Consider the following 14157-nt stretch of genomic DNA (forward strand, 5'->3'; position numbering starts at 1 on the left):
GAAACATGACCAAAGGCTCCGAGTGCAATCAATTCTCATTGACTTTTGGAGGGAACAGAACAGCTAGATAGGAAAGCTGGGAATTGGAAGAAAGCTGACTTTGTTTTTGTTGTGAGAGATTTCAGGCAAGCCAGTCTCAGTAGCTTTCATGAGCGGCTTTCTGTATAGACTAATCTTTAACAAGGCACTAACTTTCAGGCAAACAAGAACCACCATCTCAGAAGGGGGCCACAAATCAGAGAGAGATCTCAATATGAAGGCTGGGCCAGAGCAGCTCCCTCTAGTATTTTCAGCGGCATATGAACAAAACAAAACTAAAACCGATACAGACATATTCTGATTTATAGAAAGGAGATTTAAATAGAACAACAGAAATAATAAGGTACAACAAGCAAGCAGGAAACTGCCACCTGGACTGTCCAATTAAAGCTTCTGGAGGGCAAAGGAAAGCAAGAAGAAAAATACGTTTTACATTCTTGTTAAATTAACCAAACCCTATGGGATTATTATTATTATTACTGCAGTGCCTGGCCTTAGAATTATCATGAGTGCCTGCTCACTGCCTCATTTGGGCAGGCAGCTTAAGATCCTTCTGGGCTGTCATTCTGAAAAGGGAGGCATCTATGAAATAGCAGGGCTCCTGGGGTGATGCCAATTTGATTTCTAAGGCAGTATGGAAATGTAGTGGGGTGCCCCTGCTTCAAAAATAGAGCTGATTAACTCTATTCCCCAGTATTTTTTATGTTTTCAAGCATAATGCCCCCCCCCCACACACACCTAAAAAAAAATAATCCAATTTTAAGTGAGCTGGGGAAAAAGAAAGAAATGGCGAGTCCTCCCCTCCTCAAATGCAGGCAATTTCTGCATTAAAAATGTTTCATGTATCAGGAAGTCCAGTCTACTCCATGCTTGCTGGTTTTCTAAGGAGCTGAACATGCTATGTGCATGAGTAGGCAGCTGAGTCGTATCTGCAGGGAGGCAGTGGAGCATGTTTCTGATGTGCTGTCCACCAGAGCTCTAGGCCTTTCTCAGACTTCGGTCTTCTTCTTCATCTCCATGCGGTAAATAAGCTGATAGCCATCATCCCAAGCATAGATCTGCCTCTCTTTGGGGTTGTACTTCATGCTGGAGTGAGAGCCATATCGCTTGGGGAAGTAGACTAGGGGAGCATCTTCATTTGCCATTGAGCCGCTGACATCAAAGACACACTGGATACGAGACCGGCTGGGCAGTCGCGTGTTGTACACCACATAGAGCGCACCGCAGATGACAAAAGCGCTCTCTGCATTCTCCCGGGGACATGGTGTGTCCCACATTTGCTCAATGTCCAGGGTTGCAGGGTCTAGCTTGGCCAGTTCAATGTTTCTTTCATTCTCTTGTGTGGCATAAATAGCCCAGATCCCTTCCTCGTCGGCCACCAGATCGATGTAGTTATAGGATGAAAGACCAAAGACAGGGATCTGCTCCTCGGCAGGGAAAACTGAACTATCCACAATAGTCTTGTTGGCCAAGCTAAACTTGATGACCTGGAAAGTGCCGTGTCTTCGGATATAATAAAGATGGCCTCCATATACCAAGTGTCCAGTGCCGACCCATGGATAGGGTAGCTTGATGCGTGCAGCCTTTCGTGTAGCAGAGAAGAGCGTGAACTCTCTCATTCTGGGGAAGACATACACGGTGTCATTGCTAGTGCCATCAAACACATAGATCTTCTCTGAATTTCCCACTGGGTCTTTGGTCCAGAGCCCAGCAGTGCTGCCAAACCGCTTTAGGATTTTCATGGCTTTCACCTGGGACACTGTGTCACTGCAATCTATAAAGAATAGTCATAGGATAGTTAACAGTGTGCTTTGCTCTCATTCTCAAATCTATAGCACAAAACTGCAAAGGAATCGTTAAAAATAGTGTACAGACATGTGGGCAAATCACAAATTCCAGAATATTTGTCCTATTCAGAACCTGATGCCTTAATTCCTACTGTTCCCACCCCTTGCTGAATCTGAGACTCTTGGGACTGGTTGAAAATTGCATTTCCATTCATTCGGTTGTATTGTGAAGAAGGTTGATGCCTGAAAAAGCAGTGTGTGCATAAAATACAAACATACACACATAAAATATATACCACCACCCATCCTCTTTGTGAGCTTCCTGCAGACATCTGGTTGACAAATAGTACTAGATAAGACCAAAGACCTGTCTTCAAAGTGTCTCTTGCATTATGAAAATTGCAACTCCTAAAGTGGCAGAGACATTTGTATTCGCATTATATTCACAGAAAGAATTAATCGCATGTGGAAGATATTCTCCCAGTCCTGCTAATTCTGCACTTTTCTCTGCATGGTCCTCCCTCGTGAAAGGGAACTCAATAAATCTTGCCTCCTATTCCTTTCCCCCACCCCTCAAAAAACATGCACCCTTTGGTGGACTAGGGGAACTGCCCTCAAAGTCCCAAATCACTGTTGAAGTGAAGCTAGACTTGCTTGCTTAAAAAGCAGCCTAAACAAGACTTGGCCTTTTAGTACTAATATAACAAGCTGTTTCTGATTTATTTCTGGCAAACTGAATTGATTCTCTCCTGGCTTTGGCTTCTCTACTACATTGTGCAGCTTAGCTCTAGCAACAAAGCTTTCATTACTATCTGTCTTGCAAGTCACTTATTTCAATAGCTGATTCTGCAGCAGAGCATACAGTTTCCATTGGCCGTCGCTTAAAACACTGAAGGTTGGGACTGAGTAGCCTCCTTGACCAGTTCTCCTCAAGGCCTAAACTGCAGGGAGAATGTGTTTGGAAGTTGGGAGTATATTACATAGCTGTGCAGAGTTTCACAGCTGCTCCTTTTCTGATAAGGGATCATCACTGCATGGATGAATTATAGGTCTATCAATGGCAATCTTCTATGGCAGCAGCATCCATATTCAGAGGTTGCATACTGCTCATTGCCAGATGTTGGAGGAACAAGGATGGCTCACTCTATCTTGCTCTGTTTGCTTGCTTTGCAGATGCAGATAAATACTGCCAGCAATGCATACTTGAACCAAAAACATTTGTTTAGAAATTATATTTTGTGAGAATTATGATGCCAGAAATGTATTTATATACATGTTTTCATGCAGATGATATGAGGAATCATAGATTAATGCAGAAAGGGGATAGAACAGACATGCAACTGACATGGATGAGAAACTTACAATTAATTCATGTCAAATTTATCTGTACAGTGGTGAGTGCATCTTAGCAGACTTTAATCTGGAACAAAAGGACCAAAAACAACAAAGCACTGCAGCATGACAACAGTCATATGTGAGGAGACACATGAAGAGCTAGCAATGTGGCAAACTGACTTTCTGGAATATGGTGTGATTTGTCTCAAGGGCACACAACAATGGAGTCTGTTCCAGCAGCGGAAGAAATATACTCTCCCAGCTTCCCCGATCACTAGCCCAAATGGAAAAGCCTTTCACAGGGAAGTCAGACTTGTGAGAAGCATTGGAGAAATTGCATGACTCACAAAACATTATGCCTGGGAGAATTGCTCACTTGCAATGGCTGGGATGTGTTTTAGATACCCCAGCTGCAATCTTGCTCACAGTCTGCTTAAATCTGATTGAAGCCAATGGGACTTCAGCAGCCTAACTGTGCACAGGATTCTACCCTGCTATGTCACAAACTTGTTAAAGTACGCTAGTCCCTTATTTTATGGGAAGTAGCTGCTGCACATATATTGCAAAAGATCTTCCTTTCTATGTCAGAGGTAACACATTGTCCCAAGATTCAATCTACTGTATAATATTTTCCATCCAACCAACCCAACTGCTTAGCCATTGCTATTGAAATTCCTGTGTAGACTGTAGTTGCACCGATGTCACAAATCCCTATTGGACAGTGCCTGTGACATTGCTTAATAATTAATTACCCTGCTCTAGCCTACTCCACTCCCTTCATCATTTGGCGAGCATTAAATGTTCATTTGTTGTTGTTGTTTAAAAAAATATTTAAAGGCTTTGCAGTTCCTCACAATGCATATCCACTTCCCTCCCTCCCTCCTGCTGCAGCAATGCCTCCCCATTTTGTTGCCCTCGGGACTCCTTTGCCCGAAAAAGGGCAGGAAAGAAATGCAATAAATAAAGGTTTGCTAAACAGAAGAGTCATTTTGCCAACAAAGAGACCCCTTCTTCCTTCTCACAGAACTGTGAACAGCCTTCACAAATTTCATGCTGCCATTTTCCATAGGCCTATCAGTTAACCGCTACTATCCAGAGATCGGAGGGTGTGTGTGCATTGAAATAGGTGTCCAGCTCTAGACTGCATGTGATCTAGTCCCTTTTAAAAAGTCACATAGCAATATTGGCTGTATTCCTCTCCCAAAAACACAGCTCTCTCCTCTGCAACTAATCACGGATGTTTGTGCCATGGGGACAAAATATAGCACTGATGGCCAATGCCGAGGGACTTGTAGAAGAATCACACAAAGCAAAACAACAACAACCACAACCACAACAACCATTGAAGCCTGCCTTGCAGGATCATCTGGCACGGCCATTAGTATGAGTGCATGCTGTGAGGTTGTCCACTCACCTGTCATTTTGTCATACTTCTCATTCTTGCGCTTCTTGGCATTGGCAACTTGATTCTCCATTAGTTTGTCATCCACCTCCACACAGGGTGGGGCAGGATTTTGAGTTTCAAGGTAGTCCACCTCTCGCTCCAGCCGGTCCACTCGCACTGCAGTGTTTTCCACCTCTGAGCGAAGTGTCTCCCGGTCTTTCTCCACTGACTCCAGCATGGACAAAACCTTGTTCTTGAAATCCCTCAGCTCAGTGGAGTAACGGCTGCTCTGATCATGCCACTGTGTGATTCGCTCCTAAGAGAAGGAGGAAAGAAGATAAGGCACCTTAGGAATGCCAACTTGACATGCTAAACTATTATTATTATTATTATTATTATTATTATTATTATTATTATTAAAATTTATATCCTGTCCTTCATTCGAGGATCACAGGGTGGTTGACAGTATTAAAAAACACAAAATTAACCTACCCACCCTGGGACTCTGGTCGCCATGTAGAGTCCAGGTTACATTTGTCTTGACAGATTGCACGAACATCTAAAATCAAGAATCAGGCTCTCAAAATTGTAAGCTTGGCTTTAAAGTCCTGGCGTGTTAAGATGCCTGTTCATTTTGAGATGTTCTCATCTGCCTTTTGGATTCTTAGCCATCCCTATGCACTCTGCAGTTACATTATCAAGACTTTCTGCAAACACATGCTTGTTCCTAGCGATAAGAAAACGCCATGCCTTTATTTTAGATTTAAAAAGCCTTTGTCTTGACACTTTTATTACCCTATCCTCCCAGTCAGAGAGTGCTCTGCATCCAGCTACCGATGCTCTGGATAGCTGCCGCAGGATTATCAGATGAAGTTAGCTGATAAGCATACAGAGTGCTGTAGAACCACTGAGTTTTGAAACAAAAGATCCAATTATGTTCTAAGGAGCTGCGACATTATGGAATGAGGAGCAAGGCTTTAAAGCTTGGCAAAACATTTTCAGAATGTCTTGCATTTCCACACAGGGAAAAGACCCAAGAGTTCCAGATCTACTACCCCAGACTCTCAAAGATCAGACCACCTGCACCTACAGGCAATAACCTTCCATAATGGTCAACAGATAATGGACAACAGACCATTATGGTTCCTTAGCTCGAACTGCAGTTCAATAATAATAATTTTCAAACCTCTGCAGCTCTAGAGGAACCTCCCTGCCCTGCCCCAAGTTAGGTGATTGCTATTTTTCTGTCAAAGTTAGATATTCAAGTAACTGCAGAGCCAGCACCCTTAAATCCAATCTGGAATGCCCTTCGCCCAGTGCGCACACCAGGCCCAGAGGAGGAGACCATTCTGCTCCCGTGCTCTCACCTCTAAGACAGCGAGCCTCCTCTCCATGTACTCCATTAACTGATGCTGTTGCCCGTCAACAGCATTGGCCACGATAAACAGCAGAAGCAAGGCATGTTGGGGAGCCATGGTTGCAGTACCTGGTGTCCTGCGCTTTGCCCGCTGTCTGTGCGCTGCAGTCGAGCTCACACCATTGGAATGTTTTGACAGTTTCTCCGTAAAAAATGGGGGAGGGAGCACAGCCTCATTTGCTGCACTTTATTAAAACCAGATGGCCAGTTCTGGAGGAGAGAGGCCGCTCTATCCCATGAAGAGAACAGCTGTGAGACTTAACTCTTTCACTGCCAGAATCATTCAAGCACCGAGGATGTGTGGTTGAGTAATGCCTCAATTGTGGCAATGCCACTGCCTTCCATTTCAGAAGGCTTTCCCCTGACCATTGTTTGATCATTCTTGGTACCCTTTTTTTAATGTTTCTTAATCTGCTACTATATCGGCAACAGGCTTAACCTGACCCTTAAGAACAGACCCTGTTTCTCTTTATTTGAATTCCCCAAATTCCTGCTTTTATTTGTTTCACTTATGTTTATTGGTTTTACATTGTTTTTTTTAAATGATATTTAATATATATTGTGCACTGCTCATAGATTTACAAATGATTAAGCAGTTTATCCATGCTTTTGAATGAACAAACAAACATCCGGAAGGCTGTAGTTCCCACTCTTCATTCAGAACCTGCAATACTATTAGCAATGAAATATAAGCTAAACTCTTTCCTAGTATACTTGATTTATTTTTCAGCAGCAACAACCCCTAAACAAATTTCAGCTATGATTCCTTTTTTTCTTATTTGACTTGATTATGTAAAAACAGCATTTCAGGATGGTCGAGTCCCTTTTTCCACAACAATCGCACATACGCTGTGGGTGTGAAGGTGCAGAGATTTCTCACATCCACTGGCCATGCTCCAAACAACGTGCCACAGCTGAACCTCAACAGAAAATACAACTTGTAGGCACATGGGCTCTGCATATGCAGCCCAGAAATCTCAGCCACAGGACTATCCACCAGGCCAGTTGTTGGTGGTGGTGGTGGTGGGTGGATGTTTAATACTACAATCTCTCAATATAAAATACGATAATTATGTTCTAGTTGACATAATTCCAGGATTAAAACTGCTGAGTCAAGAAAGACTTCCCCACCCACCTCCCTTGCTCATGGGGTTATCTGAGTGCCATTGATAGAAATGTCCATCGTATAAGCCAATCCATGTACTGAAGCAGAGAGAAAGGAGTGCCAAATGAATCCCAAGGAAAGAATTAAATTCAATCTTCTAGGAAGCATCTAGAAGCTATTGCTTATGTACTAATGTCAAAGCCCTAGTTCTGTGTTCTTACTTTGACATCAACCGGCCATCTCCTCTGCCCCTTCCATTCCCCTGATCTCATTCCATTTCTTGTTGTGAAAATCACATACTGAAAGAAGCAAGAGCAGAACACAGAAGTCTCTCCAAAATTTTGATGCTGCAGCCAAAGCAATGACTAGAAAACCACAGGGATGCTGATTTCTGGAACTAGAGCGAGATGCTATACATGGGGCAAGCTCAAATCTCTCTCTCTTACTTACACACATTCCTAGAGATGGAAAAATCACTCAATTTTTGTTTCAGTGTCTCGTTTCAGATACTGAATTTTCAGTTGTCCACATTTCTGCAGCAATTTGAGATTTTTTTAATTATAAAAAATCTTTTAATTTCATCAGCATTTCTGCTGATAAGCATACTTCTGCAAGCAATTTCCCCTGATATAATGTGTTTTTGTATATGTATTTGTATGCACAAAGTCAGGTTCTGAGAACGGCATCACAAAAATGTCAAAGAATAACTGTGTTTCAGTTTGCATATTGGCTTGAGAAATGTGAAACAAAATCAAATTTCACCGCTTTCCTAACCCTTCATTTTGCAGGATTTCACACAGTGGGCTGTTGTATGTCTTGTTCTTTGGAAAATGTGTTTTTCTCACCATCCCTCACCAAAGTCTGCCTCGGGGGCCTAATCCGTTCTGCCGGTCAATTTAATCCGACCCCCATGGCAGTATATGTCCTGGGGTAAATCCGTAAAAAATGCTCAGCAACTTCAATCCTAAAAAAAGCTCAATAACTTTGGTCAGCCCTCATGCATGTTCACTACATCAAATCTGGCCCTCTTTGAAAAAAGTTTGGGCACCTCTGTTCTAGAGGGTCTCATTTAACCTGTGTCCCAGGGAGCTTGCTTTGACATTTCCTAGAAAAAATGCCCTTGTCTAGTTTCTGGTCCCCAACTGCTAGGGAAATTTCTTGACTCTCTTTCTGCTAATGTGGAGTAGAGATGTCATAGGCTAGGGGTTCCTCAACTGAGGAACCAATCTGAGGGGTTTTCCATTGTTTTAAAAAAGCACAGTTATATCACATGAGATATTTCCAGTGAGGGGTGGCTAACAAGGAGTTCAAAAGAAATAAAGTTCTTATTGAGTGTCACAGTTATATGGGCAAGTCTTCAACCAGGTTCTGTGCCCTAAGAATGCCCCAAAACAAAAATATTTTGCAGTACTGGTGAGAAGTCATATTGGGCTTTATTTCTGTGCAGCCCTTTTGCTGCTTTCTTACCTTACCACCTCCCAGATTATCCTATTACTTTCCTTACATTTTGAACTAGTTTATTCAACATGGAATTTGATAGTAGAAAATAAGATCTGAATTGAGTGGATACATTTTGTACTCAGAATCTGATTCCCAAGTACAAAATAAATGCACATAGTGTCATTTATGAAGGGTGCCTAGGTACACAAATCTTGGCTTTCGCATGCTAACTAATCCTGAAAAAGTCACATATCGTTTGCAGGTGTCATCCACAATTTATACATATAGACACAGTTAATAAATGATGCCATTGCACATAAATTTTATATAGAGGAATCAGATCCCAAGTACATAGTGTATCAAGTGGCAAAACTCTTGATTTGACATAAGCAGCAAATTCTAAACGTTGGCTCAAACAATATGACAGGACCCACACATTTATGATAGAATAATGATCGTCTTGCTACTCATCCTTGGGAAGTCAATGCAGTGGTGATAACTCAAAAGGACCATTTAGGCCATCAAAGTCTTGAGTTCCAGGCAGGGTGCAAGTAGGACTATTGCATGCAAGTTTTATGGAGTAAAAGAAGTAATGGGGTACTAGTTGATGAAGTGATTATGGGAAAGACAGAAGGCTCATTCATTCATTCATTCATTCATTCATTCATTCATTATTGCAGTCTTTAATACTACCTGGGCTACTTGAGAACATTCAACAGGTGTTTGACAGATTCAGTTGCCTCACCTGCTTTCAGAACATGCCTCCACTTCATATGCAATGCCAGAAGTGCTGGTCTTTACCCACTCGGATGCTCTACAATGGTCAGAATATGTTTTCATAGGGAATGGACCTCTGTTCTCATTCAGACATGGAACACAAAACAAGGCTTCACATCTTGCTCTAAGGCTTATGGCCAAATTAGTTTATGGTTCCTACCATGTTGCAACTCTAGAGTAGTTTTCAAACAGAGGTTCCTAGAGTTTATCTATCATTTTTTCAGAGAAACTCAGTAATAGCAAGTAAAATTCCCTGGTGCCTGCCTGCCTGCAAGAGAATAATCTTGGTAGCTTTAATAGGATATCCTACTAGAATAGTTTTCCCAGTAGTGATGTATGGAAGTGAGAGCTGGACCATAAAGAAGGCTGATCACCGAAAAATTGATGCTTTTGAATTATGGTGCTGGAGGAGACTCTTGAGAGTCCCGTGGACTGCAAGAAGATCAAGCATGTCCATTCTTAAGGAAATCAGCCCTGAGTGCTCATTGAAAGGACAGATCATGAAGCTGAGACTCCAATACTTTGGCCACCTCATGAGAAGAGAAGACTCCCTGGAAAAGACCCTGATGTTGGGAAAGATGGAGGGCACAAGGAGAAGGGGACAACAGAGGACGAGATGGTTGGATAGTGTTCTCGAAGCTACCAGCATGAATCTGACCAAACTGCAGGAGGCAGTGGAAGACAGAAGTGCCTGGCGTGCTCTGGTCCATGGGGTCACAAAGAGTCGGACACGACTAAATGACTAAACAACAACAACTAGAATAGTGCACCCTATTCATTCCCATGGTTGTCCAATAGACCCAGCACGAGGGATAGTGGTGTTCCCTAGAATATGGCCCAAAATCCTCTGTTAAATTGTTCCATACAAGTCTGTTGAATATTGAGCATGTTATCTGAAGGTAGATAATCTGAAAAACCCTCCTGCCCACCCTCCACCGCAAAATCCCTTTTGCTCAAAGAAAGAGCATCACTGAAAACCAGTTTTTTTCTTAATTAAATGATTTTTGAACCATTTTCCCGATTCCTTGCTCCTATTCTTTATTTTATTTATTCCTTGTTGCATTTATTGCAATTATATCCCACATTTTCCTCCAAGGAGCTCAAGGTTCTTCCCACTTCTTATTTAATCCCCACAAACTGAAAAAAGGGAGATTTGAACATTTATAATTGAGATGAAGACCACTAACATTAACTGACATTGAAACAGTAACCAATGGAAAAAGGCCTGGAAACATTTGAGTTCAAATGCATTGCATTTGATTAAAGTGGGGGTTTCTTAATTTAAAAAAAAAACCCTCACTGACAAAGACAGTTAGAAATGAGCCACTGCTTGCCTGTATTAGCAAAGCAATCAGGTCTTCAGCAAATCTCGCAATAGATCAATATCTCTCTGACAGTCTAGTAGCATTATTGTAGAATGCAAATAGTTTCTGATTAATTTCAGGAAAGAACAAATTCCCTTTTTCTGGAGCTTCAAGGTCACATGCCCTGCCATTGGACAAGCTAGAATGGCTCACAGGAGCAGCTGTAAGGAGCAGCTGATTTGCCCACCCAAGAGAGAAGTCAGGGCTCTACACCAATTCAGATCAGTGGCCCATCTAGCTCTGCATATAACTGGCACCAGCTCCCGTCCTATTTCCAGGAATCCCTGGAGATGCCAGGGATTGATCCTGGATCTTCTGCATGCAATGCATCTGCTGAGCTACAACCCTCCCTGCAAGGAGAGAAATGAAATGGCAGGTTTGCTTAGGTAGATAACTCTCCCCACACTATTACTCCCACCATCATCACAAGGGTAGCACTGCATTTGAGTTCCAAATGTTCATCTTTGGTAGGGTAAAAAGAAAGGGAAAGTACAGTAGCATATCCAGTATTTCTTTCTAGGTTCTGCTACAAAATTTAACATGAAATTGTTGTGAACAAAAATTGCCCTTTTCCTTTATCCAAGAGCCCATATAGAGTCCTTACATAGGTTCCCTATTGGTAGGAGAAAATAACAGAGGCCAACCAGAGAATATTGAGAAGCAAAGCAGCTAGTAAGCTGGATCTTTATTGATCTGTTGCAACAGGGTGCTCCCCCTACACGCAGGAGAGGAGGAGGACCCAGAAGAATGGTGTGCAAAGCCTTATAAAGACTTTTGAAATTGCCCTCCTGTAGACCACCCCCAGAGACATCATACGTACATCACAGAAGGGGTGTAACCTAAGACCACCCCTCAGATACATCACACCTACATCACAGAAAAGGCGGTCTAAAACAGACATTTGAATATTGTTTTTCTCCTGTTGTTGTTTATCTCCTGTTTGGCAGGTTATTTGATTGGATTGCCTGGGGAGCCCGGCCATTCTTTTGTAGTGATAAATACTTAGTTCCTGGGCCAGGTCACAGGCTCACACCTGAGGAAAGAGACAATGGGGAGGTTTCCCACTTTGACCTTGCAGAGAAAATATTTGGTCAGTTTAGGAATCAAAATGGTTCCAGGTTGGCCTTCCTGTGCTGATCTGTGTATGTGCTTGGCTGGTACACTTATGAACATTACCATATATCTAAGACCATAAAATTCCTATCACAATATGAGCTAGAGATTCATTTGGTCCCCCGCCAGCAATACCAAACCACTGCTGCTCTTTTTGGCGTGCATTTATTTTTCCATGATGGGTCACTTGCCTTTAAAGCAGCGTTATTGGGCAGCCAATTTTGTGCACTTCAGATGTTTTAGCATTCCAGCTTCCATTCTTCCCGGTGATTGGCTATGCAGAGTTGTTTTCCAACAGCTTCCGGAGGCCACCATGTTGGCTGCCCCAGTCTGCTGGGTAAACAAAGCAGCTCTACATTTTTCTACCTCTTTGGCTTTTGTGTAAGATAGCTTTTACTCAAAGGCTTATGATGCCACCTAGAGGCTGCACCAAAATCATTTCAATATTATGCCATCTAAATAAATACAAACTTTAGCAGAGGCTCTGTAACTTGCTATAAGGACAAGATTACTGTACTTTTCATTAGATAGTCTTGCCTCTTTTCAAGCAGCTGAAAAGGCCCTTTATGTGTGGTATGTTTTTTTCTTTTCTAAATGTACTGAATAAGGTGGTCACTTCCTTATCTCGACAGAGGAAATGCATCACCAAAAATGACAAAAAATGAAATGAAATGTTCATATGCTAATTGATACATAAAGATGCAAATTTAGAAATGAGTAGAAACAATTTTGGGTTTTTATCTTCCAATTTTATGCTGCGAACTTCCCTGAGATCTACGAATATAGAGTGGTATGCAAATTTAATAAATAAAACAAATTGAAAAAAATTGAAGTACATCTCACATCATAGTGGAATGACCATAACCAGATGGCCTATAATGCCTGCTCATTCTGCTGCCCAGGTGTTTTTGTTTAGTCCTGTCTGACCCTTTGTGACGCCAGAGACCAGAGCATGCCAAACACACCTGTCTTCCACTGCCTCCCGCAGTTTGGTCAAACTCATATTCACTGTCCAACCATCTAGTCCTTTGTCATCCCCTCCTCCTTGTGCCCTCAGTCTTTTGCTGCCCAGGTACTAACTGCTAAAAGCAACTTCTAGGCCCCTGCTCTTCCTTGTATGGTCCTTTATCTTCAAACCAAACTCAATTCAGATCTTTCAAACAGGTGTTTGCAGGGGATGCCCTCGAATACAAAACAGTCTTATGTAAAGTAGGTCAGCCTAGCACTAAAGCAGTGCTGGTTAGGCTTATGACAGGTAGATATAATTAAGCAAGGCTTAATTTGAGCCAGGGCTCCAGACTCCAACTTTCAGTGTTAGGGCACTTGCATGCATCTGTCAGACAAGGCACCCCCTGCAAACACCTTTTCCTTACACTGCTGTGACAGTTCTCCACAGACTGAATATAGAAGCACATGAGATAATACACTAGAAACTGTTCCATTAGCTGAGACCTTAATGAGGAACATAGCATTCTTCCATCTAGGTTAACACATCCCGGGTAACATGGTTTACCTATCAGCGTTTTTCTTAAGATCTCATATGCATTGAACACCACAGTCTGTTTCAAGAACTGGTGCAACATTGTGAAATTTGGAGCTCCATTACACAAGCTTTTGTGTAACAAATAGCCTAACAGAAAATTAGGGTACTTCTGAGAATGAGCAGAGAGGGGCAGGGTTGACCAGACATTGTGGTTTCCAGATCTGATCCCCATTTCCTTTCATTATATGTAGTGGAAACAATTTGATAAAGGATTAGAGAAGGTGGTGCCAAAGCCATGCCCTCCAAATGTTGATGGACTACAGTTCCCATAATTCTTGACCACTAACCTTGGTGGCTGATGGGAGTTGGAAGTTCAGCAACGTTCAGAGGGCACCACATTGGCTACTTCTAGAGCAGAGGAATGGCCAGATTTGGGAAGGAGGGCAGGGGAGATTGTGCAGGTAATTACTTCTAATATAAACATCTGTTCATACACCTCCATAAAAAACAGTGCACATTCACAAGAATGCAAACGCATAAATGGTAATTTCCAGATTATTCAGTATAATGCTCACTAAAGCTAGGGATGCCATATGTCCGGAATTTCCCAGGCATAGCCAGTGTTCAGCCGTCTTAAACAGCATTCGGGCGGAAATTGATGAAATGTCCAGGAAAATCCGGACTTATGGCAGCCCATGTTGGAAGTGTAGATTCAAAAACCCTTTTTAAAAGAGATTTTGCAAAAAAAAAGCTCAACAACTTTGGCCTGAAAAAGCTCAAGGTTTCATAGTCCTGATATTTATAGCAAAGTACCCCAAAGTTTGCCAACCCAAATAAGCAACAAGGACTTTTAAGTATTTGCTGTTTCCACAACTTTGGCGTTTGAACTATCAACTGTCAGCCTAGCCTACCT

The 14157-nt window shown here is 42.2% G+C and overlaps 1 protein-coding gene across 1 annotated transcript; it reads right to left on the minus strand.

Annotated features, from left to right (window-relative positions):
• Nucleotides 1-324: 324 nt before the first annotated feature.
• Nucleotides 325-6108, minus strand: OLFML3 (olfactomedin like 3). The gene is made up of 3 exons (XM_081914718.1): nucleotides 5913-6108; nucleotides 4576-4861; nucleotides 325-1813 (listed from the first exon to the last, which is right to left on the minus strand). The coding sequence occupies exons 1-3, from the start codon at nucleotides 6018-6020 to the stop codon at nucleotides 1029-1031; spliced, it is 1179 nt and encodes a 392-aa protein (XP_081770844.1). The 5' UTR covers nucleotides 6021-6108; the 3' UTR covers nucleotides 325-1028.
• Nucleotides 6109-14157: the final 8049 nt, after the last annotated feature.

Source organism: Podarcis melisellensis, assembly GCF_964234715.1.
Source record: "Podarcis melisellensis genome assembly, chromosome: 6".
Lineage (NCBI taxonomy): Eukaryota > Metazoa > Chordata > Lepidosauria > Squamata > Lacertidae > Podarcis > Podarcis melisellensis.

Coding starts and splice junctions, on each gene's coding strand:
- OLFML3 (XM_081914718.1), bottom strand. CDS start 6,020: ATGGCTCCCCAACATGCCTTGCTTCTGCTGTTTATCGTGGCCAATGCT. Junction 4,862..5,912: donor GGAGGCTCGCTGTCTTAGAG/GTGAGAGCACGG, acceptor TCCTTCTCTTAG/GAGCGAATCACACAGTGGCA. Junction 1,814..4,575: donor GAAGTATGACAAAATGACAG/GTGAGTGGACAA, acceptor TATTCTTTATAG/ATTGCAGTGACACAGTGTCC.